This window comes from Bubalus kerabau, chromosome 2 (assembly GCF_029407905.1).
Source record: "Bubalus kerabau isolate K-KA32 ecotype Philippines breed swamp buffalo chromosome 2, PCC_UOA_SB_1v2, whole genome shotgun sequence".
In the NCBI taxonomy this organism is placed as follows: Eukaryota; Metazoa; Chordata; class Mammalia; order Artiodactyla; family Bovidae; genus Bubalus; species Bubalus kerabau.
The window spans coordinates 21,643,370-21,655,712 of NC_073625.1; the positions used below are offsets into that span (position 1 = coordinate 21,643,370).

Sequence of the window (12,343 nt, forward strand, 5' to 3'; positions counted from 1 at the left end):
GCTCCTATTTAGGAGTTATCATCAAAGAGTGTTGTGATGTATTTCAAAAGCAGCAACGGAATCATCTTTGAATAGTGGTAGCTATCTTTCAGGCAAAAAAATCTACAGCCAATGCCAGTAGGCAGGGATATAAGCTCTAATGAGTTTATGAGATCTTTAAATATTTGTGAAAAAAGAAATAGATGATATGTCTGCACTAGAACAGAATACTAGGCACTAGACCACGGAAGATTTTGTTTCAAGATGACCATTTCTTTATGTCACTAGCTTCTTCAGGATAATATCAGGGAAATCTGACTGATCTAAATCTATGTGCTGTGTGAACCTTGAATTATCTGGGTCTCTGCCACCGGAAAGTGAATGTCAAAACTGGTCTATTTAAGAAAAAAATGGTTCTTTGTTAGAGGACTTCCCTGGTGGTCCAGTGGTTGAGAATCTGCCTGCCAGCGCAGGGGACGCAGGTTTGATCCTTGGTCCAGGAGGACCCGACATGCCACAGGGCAAGCCATCAGCGCTGAGCTGGTGCTCTAGAGCCCGGGAGCTGCAACGAGAGAAGCCAGCAAGCGAGAGGCCAGCGCACGGCAACGAAGACTGGCCCCCACTCTCCGCAACTGGAGAAAGCCCGCGCTCAGTGATGAAGACCCAACACAGCCATAAGTGGACAAATAAAGAAGTTCTTTTAAAAATAAACTTACAAGAGCTAGCACTGACAACAGATTGGATAAAAAGATACTGAAACCCTTTCTTCATTCAAATTTTAAATTTCTGAAACGCCCGTTCCATTGTATAACTTATTTTATAAGTGGTTATAGAAGTTGAAAAGTTGCAAGCAGCAAGTTGCAAGTTGCATAGCAGCAAGTGGTAAGAAGTTTTGATAACACAAGACTAAATGCCCAGAACACATAAATCTAGAGAAATATGTATGTGAAAGTAACTTATAAAGAGACTGGATCCTATCACTAGAATACTAGGGAACTATTATTATTAATAATAGGATGAATAATAATAGCACTACTATTATTAATAATACTATTAATATTATATATTAATATTTAATTATATTTAAATAATAATAATACTAGGAACTATTACTATCTGCTGGGGGCCAGCTGACGTTTCTTGCTGTCATGTTAAGAAACCCCTATAGACATGACCTTATTAAACAGTCAATAAATAATGTTTCCTTTTCCCACTTCCATTTCCTCTTCTCTATGTACAAACATGCCCTGCTCTCTGAGGCTTTTCGCTTGTGTGCACCTTCAGTCCATGCTGGGTTCTGTCTTGGCCAGCGAGGCAGACCTCGTTTTATTGCACTTCCCAGATACTGTATTGTGTTTGGCACCAACTGAAGGTTTGTGGCAACCTGGCCTGAGCTAGTCTACTGGCGCCATTTTTCCAAGAGCATTTGCTCACTTTGTGTCTCTCTGTCACATTGTGGTGATTCTCCCTGTATTTCAAAGCCTCCACCAGAAGAAACATTTATGACTTGCTGAAGGCTCAGATGATGGTGAACATTTTTCAGCCATATACTATTTTAAAAATGGGGTATGTACATGGTTTTTGTAGACTTAATGCTGCTGCACGCTGAAAAGACTACAGTGTAAACACCATTTCTAAATGCACCAAGAGGCCAAAAAAATGTCGCGTGACTCACTTTATTGCAACACTTGCTTTAATGCCATGGTCGGGAATGGAACCAGCAATATCTCCAAGGTTGGCCTGTATCAAGTTATTGCTATTCCCTAAGACAAAGTACGGAGAAGGCAATGGCACCCCACTCCAGCACCCTTGCCTGGAAAATCCCACGGATGGAGGAGCCTGGTGGACCGCAGTCCAGAGGGTCGCACAGAGCCGGACACGACTGAAGCGACTTAGCAGCAGCAGCAGCAAGACAAAGTAACCGACAGTATTGCATTTTCCACTAAGGATAGCGTGTAACACAGATTTTTCTCTTACAGGTTGTGGGACTGGAAAGTATCTGAAAGTGAACAGCCAGGTGCACACCCTGGGCTGTGACTACTGTGCACCACTGGTCGAGATTGCCCGGAGCAGAGGCTGTGAAGTCACGGTGTGTGACAACCTGAACCTCCCCTTCAGGGATCAGGGCTTCGATGCCATCATCTCCATAGGCGGTAAGGCAACCCCACCACAGGGTCGCTCTTCACCATGAGAATAACTCTACCTGGTTGAGGACACTCTCACAACTCAACCTCCATTCTTTGTAGAAAGATCCATGTAATTCATTTTATCTAATTTTTAAAAAAGCATTTCAACTGAATTATTTAATTTCAAGTGTCCTTACAGTGGTACATGAGATTCTTTTATCTAGTTTGACCCTCAAACTGTTGCTTTCCTCTTTTGGATGACTCACTCCAGTTTCTTCCACTTATGAACAACAAACTATTAGGGTTGTACTCATTGAAAACAGTACTTTGCTCTACTGAAATGAAGCCAGCTTCTTACAATGTGAAGTAGATCTCTACAAGTCATACTACTTTTTTCAGCCCACAAGTGTGGCCTTTACTAGCAGAATATTCTAAGAGTAACGCACTGACTGTCACTGGGAGGATGTCACCAACCTGCCACTCATGGTACAGAAGTCTCTGGGGAAGACCGCCCCGCCTGGTCCCAGACTGCACTGGTTTTACATTGCCCCACCCCGTTCTCTCACTGTCAGAGATCATTCAAAAATCTAGGGAATACACCTGTCATATTCTCCCAACAAGTGTGCCCATAAAATACACATGCCAAAAATGAAAAGAAACCACAAAAACCCACGCCTGCGATATGTACAGATAAGGCTCATTTTCCTAGAGGAGGAAATGGCAACCCACTTCAGGATTCTTGCCTGGAAAATCCCATGGACAGAGGAGCCTGACAGTCCATGGGGTCGCAAAGAGTCGGACACAACTGAGTGACTGAGCACAAGGCTCATTTCACCCAATACATGTATTCCTGAAACCTAGTATGTTAGTCATATTTAAATATGCTAGAGAATCATGCTATGTAAGGGAATATCATGGCAAATTCTTTTTCAAAGTGAGAAATCTCGTGCAAGGCAAATTATTTCCTCCAACACACTTTTAAAATAATTAACATATTTGAATATAACAAGCTTTATCAAAGCAAGGTGAATCTATACAAAACTGCTAGATATTAATAAACATACAGACTATTTGCTGTCTCCTGAAATAAACAAGAAATCAATTTATTCACACTAATTGGGGACTGTATATTTGCAAAGTGAGGGGATGCAGACCTGGATGTCATGACCTTGGAACCAGTTAGGACTGGCAAGAGATGGTTGTCATGGAAACCTGCTCTTTGACAGCCCTGCTTCTCTGCTTTTGAAACTGTTAACTTCATTTGGTTGTAAGAATCAAGAGAAGGGATTTTTGTTGAACCAAGAAACACTACACTGTCCTCTGAATCTTCAGTAGGAAGAAAGTTTTTGGTTTGGTCATGCCACCTGAAGAACTAGAAACTGCAGAGAGGTCAGAGAAGTGCTTGCTCTTCTTTTGTTTACTTTAGTTGTAGAATTTCTACGGCCAGCTACCTACAGGCTGTGCTGCTGAACCACTGCTGGGGTGTGGGACTACTGACCAACTTTGCTCTTTCAGAAAATGCTCCATGTTGTACAATGTTGAGTCCTTCTTTTCATTCAGCTGAAGTCTCCTGCCCAAGGAGGAAATGAGAACAGCTGACTGCCATCTTCAGTGAAAAACGCTTCCTTCAGTGGAAACCCAGCATGTGTTTTTATGAACTGTGGTCATTTTCCAGTTAGTTTTTACATTTAGAACTAGCAGAAATTTCACTAAACTGTCTCTCCTATGTCCATATAGATTTACTTCCCTATTTGGAATGCTGTATGTTGGTATTTCTTGCTTAACATGAAGAAATATATTTTTACTATTTTTAAATATATAAATATATATTTTCCATGTCTCTTAATAATAATATGAGAGGGTAAGCATCAAACCCAATTATACATTCCTTATGTTTTACTGACAGATAACAAAAAGAAACAGTCTTTCTACTTACTTTTAGAATAGGATGATAAAATTTTTATAAAAATTTGTCCATATATTGAAATGGTGTAAACCAACTTTTCATGCCAGTGGGTCTCAACTTGAGATTATATTGTACCCCACTCTCAGGGGATATTTGTCAACGTTTGGAGGCATTTTTGGTTGTCACAACTGAGCGTTGTTATGTTCAACTGTTGTCTACTTGGCCCCCACTGCCTTGCAATAAAGAATTATCCAGCTTGTTTAAAAATGCCAATAGTGCTGAGGTTGTAAAATTCTGCTTCTACTGTATTTCCCCTGGGAACAATGGTTCGGTATTTGTTAATTCAGTGTTCACAGGACATTATAGAATATAACTTCTGTGAATAATTAGAATTGATTGTATTCTTGTGTTTTGACTGTGAGAGGAGAAAAAAACACCATTAAAATAGGATGATTTTAATACAGTAATGTCTTTTTAGCAGAGTTTATAGGCCTTTATAGACTTTATAGGTTCAGCAGCACAGCCTGTTTGTAGGTAGCTGGCCGTAGAAATTCTACAACTAAAGTAAACAAAAGAAGAGCAAGCACTTCTCTGACCTCTCTGCAGTTTCTAGTTCTTCAGGTGGCATGACCAAACCCTACTAAACCCATGGATTCCGAATACTTATAGTCAAATGAGACACACCTGAAAAATTAAATAACAATACATCATAAAATACCAAGATACAACAGGACTTTTAAGATGACTATGTGTAACCTCATATGATTCTGGAATCCAGTCGCTGAATTCGACCTACCCATGTGTTCAATTAACACCCTATCCTACAGGAAACATACACCAAGTGCTACTTTTGCCTTTAAATTATGATTTTTAAACAACAAGGGACTTCTCTATTCTTTAAAATTCAACACAGTTTCCTGACATTGCTAATTCATATAAATACATCTTTAAGTCCCACTTATTTACAATGTTTCTTAATAGAAAATGTGTGTATAGGCATGTATAATACATTTTATATGTATTATACGTTTTTCTTTTTCTAAAACATCTGGCTTAAAAGTTACTTAGTATTATATGTTAAATATATAAAAGATTCAGATATTTCCTGGGTGAAATTATGGTATTAAAACGGATTATCACATAAGCAATATTAAGGAATGAAAAGTATAAAGATATTCTTCCTTAAAAACAAAACTTCTGAAGCCAAGAATCCTAAAATGTTGAAGGCCTATAAAGTCTGCTAAAAAGACATTAATGTATTAAAATCATCCTATTTTAATGGTGTTTTTTCCCCCTCTCACAGTCAAAACACAAGAATACAGTCAATTCTAATTACTCACGGAAGTTATGTTCTATAATGTCCTGTGAACACTGAGTTAACAAATACCAAACCGTTGCTCCCAGGGGAAATACAGGATTAGGTTCTTGTGAGCCTCTGGTCACAATATTTTTGTCAATTAATCAACAGAGAAATCATGAACAAAAACACAAAAATGCAAAACATGTGGCACTAAATAGACTGTGAAAAGGACACTTGTTGACACTACGAGAGCTGAGACGGGAACGGATCAGCTCCTACTCAGACCCCAGCTGGGAACACGTGCCTTGGGAAGCTCAACTTTTGGTTTGTTCTATGCACGTCAAGGAATGACCACAAAAATGCTGAGCGTACAGAGTTCTGAAATTATAAAAAAATTTTAGCGAGTGAGCGAATTTGTGGATACAGAATCCACAGGTGACAAGGATCAACAGCGTTTAGAAAACACACCCATGGAAGTTTCAGGGTGAATTAGGTGCAAGCTATGGGAGATATTAACGACCAGGAGTAGTCATAGATCTGAATGTTAGCGCTCTCCTAAATCTGATTCAGTCCTGACTTCTCTGCCCCCTTTTGGCTCATTGACCAAGACACTACTCAAGAAGTGTAAGCTCTGGGGGGGACTTTCCTGGTGGCCCAGTGGTTAAGATTCTGCACTCCCAATGCAGGAGGCCTGGGTTGGAGACCTGGGTGGGGAACTAAGATCCCATAGGCCCTGCTTGCTGCATGGTGTGGCCAAAAAATAACAAAAATTTAAAAAGACATCAATAAATTAAAAAAAAAAAAAGAGTGTAAGTTTTCAAACTGACCTTTGCAAAGGGCTCATTCTTCAGTGTCACTAGCCTGACACCTAGTGAAGTAAAGTGATCAGTCAACAATCACAAAGCTGGTCACTGCTAGATCCAGGACAAAATACACTGGTGTCTTGTTCTCTAAATGCATCTGAGGGTTTCCCTGGTGGCTCAGTGTAAAGAATCGCCTGTCAGTGCAGGAGACACAGGTTTGATCCCTGATCTGGGAGGATCCAACATGCCAGGGAGCAACTAAGCCGTGTACCCCAACTACTGAGTCTGTGCTCTAGAGCCCGGGAGCTGCGACTACTGAGCCCGTGTGTCGCAACTGCTGAAGCCTCAAGGCCTGGAGCCTGTGCTCTGCGACAAGACCACCGCAATAAGCAGCTTGCGCACTGCGACCAGAGAGTGGCCACAGCTAGAGAAAAACCCATGCAGTAACGCAGACCCAGCACAGCTGTAAATAACTAACCTGAATGCATTTGAACCTCAGGCCTCTAGGTTCCTGCATGGTATAGTAAGAGAAACCAGGGTTTGTGCTCTGCTGATGGGGAAGCAAACCTGATTGGGAACAACACAAAGTGTGCCTCTTGGATAACCTCGCTTTGACAGCTTTATCTATATAATAATCTCATTTTAGACATTTACTAGCTCTCTGTGCTGTGGAAACTAAAGAGATTTATTTGTACCTCTGCATTATGCTAAGGTTACAGGCACTGTTTCAGCCCCTCTACTCACATCTGAGCAGCAATGTCCAGACTCTCTTTAGAGCCAATTTCCTACCTGAAATAAGTGATAAGCTTGTGTGAGGAAAAATAATGTGATGTTTTTTCTTGACACAGTGTGATTAAACTCTAGGAGCTCACAGACTGCTGCTGCTGCTGCTGCTAAGTCACTTCAGTCGTGTCTGACTCTGTGCGACCCCATAGACAACAGACTAGTACTTTCTAAATCCTGTTTGATAAAAATGCATCTAATAACCCCCCTAAGACTAGATACAGGCAATCCCACTTGACTCTCATTTTAACTTGCAAAGAACTGCAAGTAAAACAGTGACCAGTAAGTTGCTTTTTCTTAAGTAAATACAATTTCATATTATATTAACATTATTAAAAATTATAAGGAATCATTTGGTTTGGAGGTTGGATGGCTTACCTTTGCATTTTCTAAACAGAAATTTTTTTTTTAACATTTTCTCTACTTACACTTGCTTGATTATTAACCAACTGTATTAATCAACCAGTGGTGTCAATCTTGTGATGCTTCAGAAGTACAGATCATTCATTAAAACAAGTTATTTCATAGAATTCTGCTAGGGAACATTTACCTAACTTAGGGTTAGCTCTCCCTTTCAAATTGTATTAATTCACACTGGTCATTCTTCTGGCTAACGAAATTCACAGGATTTTAGAACTGGAAGAGGCCTTACAGATTGTTTATTCTAGGTGTCTTCTTATACATGAAGAGACAGAGTTCAGAGAAGTTACATAATTGTCCAAGATTAGTTGCCAATGGCACCCCACTCCAATACTCTTGCCTGGAAAATCTCATGGACAGTGGAGCCTGGTAGGCTGCGGTCCATGGGGTCACTAAGAGTCAGACATGACTGAGCGACTTCACTTTCACTTTTCACTTTCATGCATTGGAGAAGGAGATGGCAACCCACTCCAGTGTTCTTGCCTGGAGAATCCCAGGACGGTGGAGCCTGGTGGGCTGCCGTCTGTGGGGTCGCACAGAGTCGGACACGACTGAAGCGACTTAGCAGCAGCAGCAGCAGCAGCAGCAGCTGTCTAATAAGCAGAGGCATATCTCATTTTGTTGCACTTTGCGGACACTGCGTTTTTACAAATGGAAGGTTGGGGCAACCTTGCACTGAGCCTGTTGTCTACTGGCGCCGTCCTGCCAACAGCGTTTGCTCACTTTGTGCCCCTGTGTCACATTTTAGTAACCTTTTCAACTTTCTCATTATCATTATCTTTGCGTGGTGACCTGTGATCTTAGGTGTACTGCTGCAAAAAGATTATGACTTATGGAAGGCTCAAGTGATGGTCAGCAGTTTTTAGCAATATTTTTAAATTAAGGTACATACATTGTTTTTTTAATGCATAATGCTAGTGCACACTTAACTGATTACAGTATAGTGTAAGTATCACTTTTACATGCACTGAGAAACCAAGAATTCGTGTGACTTTATTCATTCCAGTGGTCTGGAAGAAAACCCACAGTATCTCCAGGGTCTGCCGATATAGGAAACAAAGTTAAAAATTATGCTTCTCATGAAACCAGGTCTGTGCTATTTCTACCATCTGCCCAAGCTGCAGGAAATAAGGAGTACTTACAACATGTCAAGGGCTTCTCAGGTGACACAGTGGGAAAAGAATCCACCTGCCAATGCAGGAGATGCAAGATATGCAGGTTCAATCCCTAGGTTGGGAAGATCCCCTGGAGGAAGAAATGGTAACCTACTCCAGTATTCATCAAAATTGCATCACTGTTATATGGAAAACACTAGTCTATAAATGTGTCGACTAGTATTTATATAGAAAATACTAGTCTATAAATGTGTATACACATTGAGATCCAGTTTCTTCTTTTTCAGTCATACATCATTTTTCTACAAAACAAAGAAGAATCAGAGCCATAAAAGAAATGGCCAGGGTCCTAGTTCCTGGGGGCCAGCTGATGATTTATGTTTGGGCCATGGAACAGAAGAACCGGCACTTTGAGAAGCAAGACGTGCTTGTTCCCTGGAACAAAGCCTTGTGCTCCCAACGCCTCTCGGAATCTGGCCAGCCGGGGAGAAAGCAGGACTGTGGGCACCCAGAAAGAGGCCATCCCTACCACCCGGCCTGCTCCGCCTGTCACTGTTCCGTGTGTTTTGAGGGGCGCTGCAACTCGAAGCGGTCCCACAGTGTGGACTGTGACTCTGTTCTGGCTGGCACCTGCTGTGCAAATATTTCCAAGGAAGGCGAGGAAGAAAACGGATTCTATAACACACTGGGGAAATCGTTTCGCTCCTGGTTTTCCTCTAGATCTTTGGATGAATCCACTCTGAGGAAGCAAATTGAAAAAGTGAGACCCCTGAAAAGCACAGAAAGTTGGGTCAATAGCGCAATATCCATCCAGCCTTCAAGACACTCAAGTTTCGACTTAGGTCATCCAGAGACTTTGTCAGCAGGAGAGCAAAATTTAGATGAGGAAGTGTTTGTGGAGCCGTCTCAAGGACCTCGGGAGTGGCTGAGGGCACCCACCACATGCAAACACCTAAACAGAGACCATCCCGGAGTCATAAGGAGAAACGGAGATGGGAATTTTCTGAGTGGCACCAATGCTAAGGAGAGCTGCGTGGATGAAGATAACTTAGAAGAGGGCACCACTTCTGGTAGTAAATTATGGAGGAGGATTTCTGCAGCAGATTCCACAGACTCCAACCCAGGGGACGCCATTTCTGTCGAAGAACAACAGCCTGACGTTTTGGATTCCAGAGCCTTTATGCGTTATTACCACGTGTTTCGAGAAGGTGAGCTCTGTGGCCTGCTGAAGGAGAGTGTGTCGGAGCTCCATATTCTGAGCTCTGGGAACGACCACGGCAACTGGTGTGTCATTGCAGAGAAGAGGGAGAGCTGTGACTGATGGGATCATCTCAGACACGCCCTTCAAAAGAGGAACCACGTTCTTCTCACTGAGTTTGTGATGTGGTTCCTGGAACTGACATCCAATGTTGTTATTTGGTCTGTGTTTAATCTATTTAGATTCTCTACAGACTATGAATTCAGCATCTTTTCAGTCAAGCGCAGTGCTTGGCTATCTAAAGCATCTGACAAAGTCTTTGTGGTTAAAGGTTAATAGAAGAGATCTGAAGAAGCAATAGAACATGAACTCCAATATGGGCGAATTGCCCTAACAATACATGTGTACATGTTTTTCAGTATTATATTGTGATTTCAAAAGATTCTGCTTTTAAGTATACCTTGTAAAAACATCATTTGTATGCAGTAAGGGGGTAATTCCTATCTCTAGTTATAATTTACCACTTCACAAATATGATCAATTATTTCATGGCCAAGGCCTTGCTTATGCTTAAAGTCTTTAGAAAGGTGAGAGACAGTGGAGAGAGACAAGCAGGGTTCTGAGAACTTTTCTAAATGATAAGCGAGCTTGCTTCAAGGTAAGTAAATAACAAGGTTTTTGATGTTGCCCAGAGGGCTTTTAAAGGCACTGTCAGCCTGCAGAGTAGATATGTGGGCACTAGAAGATGTTGCAAGTCATCCAGGAGGTATTTTTCGAACCTTATTAGAAGCAGGAGTATCCAGTCACGGAAGGTCCAAGACTGACTAATGAATTTTCATCTGGGAATGATGCTTTTCTTATGCACTGAAGGGATATTTAGAAAATAAAAATCTGGTTGAAGCAGCATTTTATTTTGGTTCTCGATACAAGTAGATCATTAAAGTGCAAGATATTTGGACTTGGTGGAGGGCTAACTATTGGATTTTAAACAATAATATCTGGGCATTTATCCTCTTGAAAGGGACTACATTTTAATGGTTGTAGTAAGAATTTAGACAATCAAATCTTACTAACTAAAGGTTCAATTTCTGCCACTTTATAGACAAATGGATAGGTGGGCATTGCCTGATCACCACATCTGTTTACTTTTAACCATGGATCTGTTTATATCCATGTCATGGACACTGAGACATAGCTATGATTAGGAAAAGCAGGCATGAGTTGACCCAGGAATACAGTCTCAGACAGTTCCTTAATGAGGAGAGAATCAACACTTGACAAAAGCCTTTTTACTGTATGGGTACTGTAAACCTGGAAGATACCCAATTCTTGTTTTGCTTTCCACTGAAATTACTAAAATTGTATAACTTTTTCTCTTCAGTGATTGTGCTCTAACTAAAAATGCTGATGATACTTTCAAAGAAGTTTAAAGGATTATTTTTAATGTGCATCTGAAAGTACTGAAGTTTATTACTCTCTTGGCCTCAAAATAAGATGGTGTCATCACCTTTTCAGTTGATGAGGCTGTTGGGTGGAAATGAGATCTATGATTTGTATTGTTCTGCACACAGTCTGCATTAGAGGGATGATAAAAACAGACATAAAAGTGGAATATAAATTAAAATTTAATTTAATGTCTTCCATTTCTTAAATGAGGATATTAAGCCATGAGTATAAGTGGGGTTTTTGTTGGAAAGAAATGTTCTCAGAGTCAGAGACATTCTTATAATTAAGGCTTGATGACCCTTCTATTACGAATGGATTTTTCCTCTCCTTGAAATCCGTTGTCACATACATCTTCATTACCAGCCTTGTTGCTTGAAATCTGTTTTTAAAGTCATGGCTTTCTGGGAGGGAAGCCACCATGTAAGTTCCACCACTTACGTGGAACTCAGTTCATTAGATGGCGCCAGAAAAGCTTTGAGCAAACCTTTATGTGCAACCTCCTACACACACACACACACACACACACACACACACACACACACACCACTTTATATAAGCTAACTCTCTAGAATGGTTTTTGAGAGAAGAATATTTTCACATAATTTTGATTTGACAAGGCTATAAATTAAAAAACACTAATACTACCAATCTTTCAGTCTTCAACTGCTGAGCACAAGGATTCTATTCACTCAGATTATTTTGTATGCAAACAACTGACGTTCCAGTTGATAATCTCTCTTTGGTATATTCATGTGAAAAATACTCTTAAATCTTACTTCTCTCTTTGGAGAGGTATATATATATATATATGTGTATATACACACACACACACACACACACACACACACACTCGCATACGTGTGTGCTAAGTCACTTCAGTCTTCTTTGTCATTCAGTGGACTATAGTCAGCTAGGCTCCTCTGTCCATGGGATTCTCCAGGCAAGAACAATGGAGTGGGTTGCCATGTCCTCCTCCAGTGGATCTTCTCGACCCAGGGATCTAACCCATAGCTCCTGTGGCTCCTATATTGCAGGCAGATTCTTTACTTTGTATATATGTGGGCTTCGCTGGTGGCTCAGACAGTAAAGAATCCACCTACAATGCAGGAGACCTGGGTTTGATATCTGGGGTTGGGAAGATTCCCTGGAGAAGGGAATAGCAACCCACTCTACTATTCTTTATAGTCCAACTATAAAGAGTTGGACTATAAAGAAAGCTGAGTGCCCAAGAATTGATGCTTTTGAACTGTGGTGTTGGAGAAGACTC

At 40.8% G+C, this 12,343-nt stretch overlaps 1 protein-coding gene across 1 annotated transcript in view; it reads left to right on the top strand.

Annotated features, from left to right (window-relative positions):
• The window catches only part of TRMT9B (tRNA methyltransferase 9B (putative)), a 68,152-nt gene extending 56,621 nt beyond the window's left edge, over positions 1 to 11,531 (top strand). The window contains exons 5-6 of the mRNA XM_055567225.1: positions 1,959 to 2,132; positions 8,720 to 11,531. Coding sequence (XP_055423200.1) covers positions 1,959 to 2,132; positions 8,720 to 9,753 — 1,208 coding nt within the window. The 3' untranslated portion in view covers positions 9,754 to 11,531. The remainder of the gene's footprint in view (positions 1 to 1,958; positions 2,133 to 8,719) is intronic.
• The last annotated feature ends 812 nt before the right edge of the window (positions 11,532 to 12,343 follow it).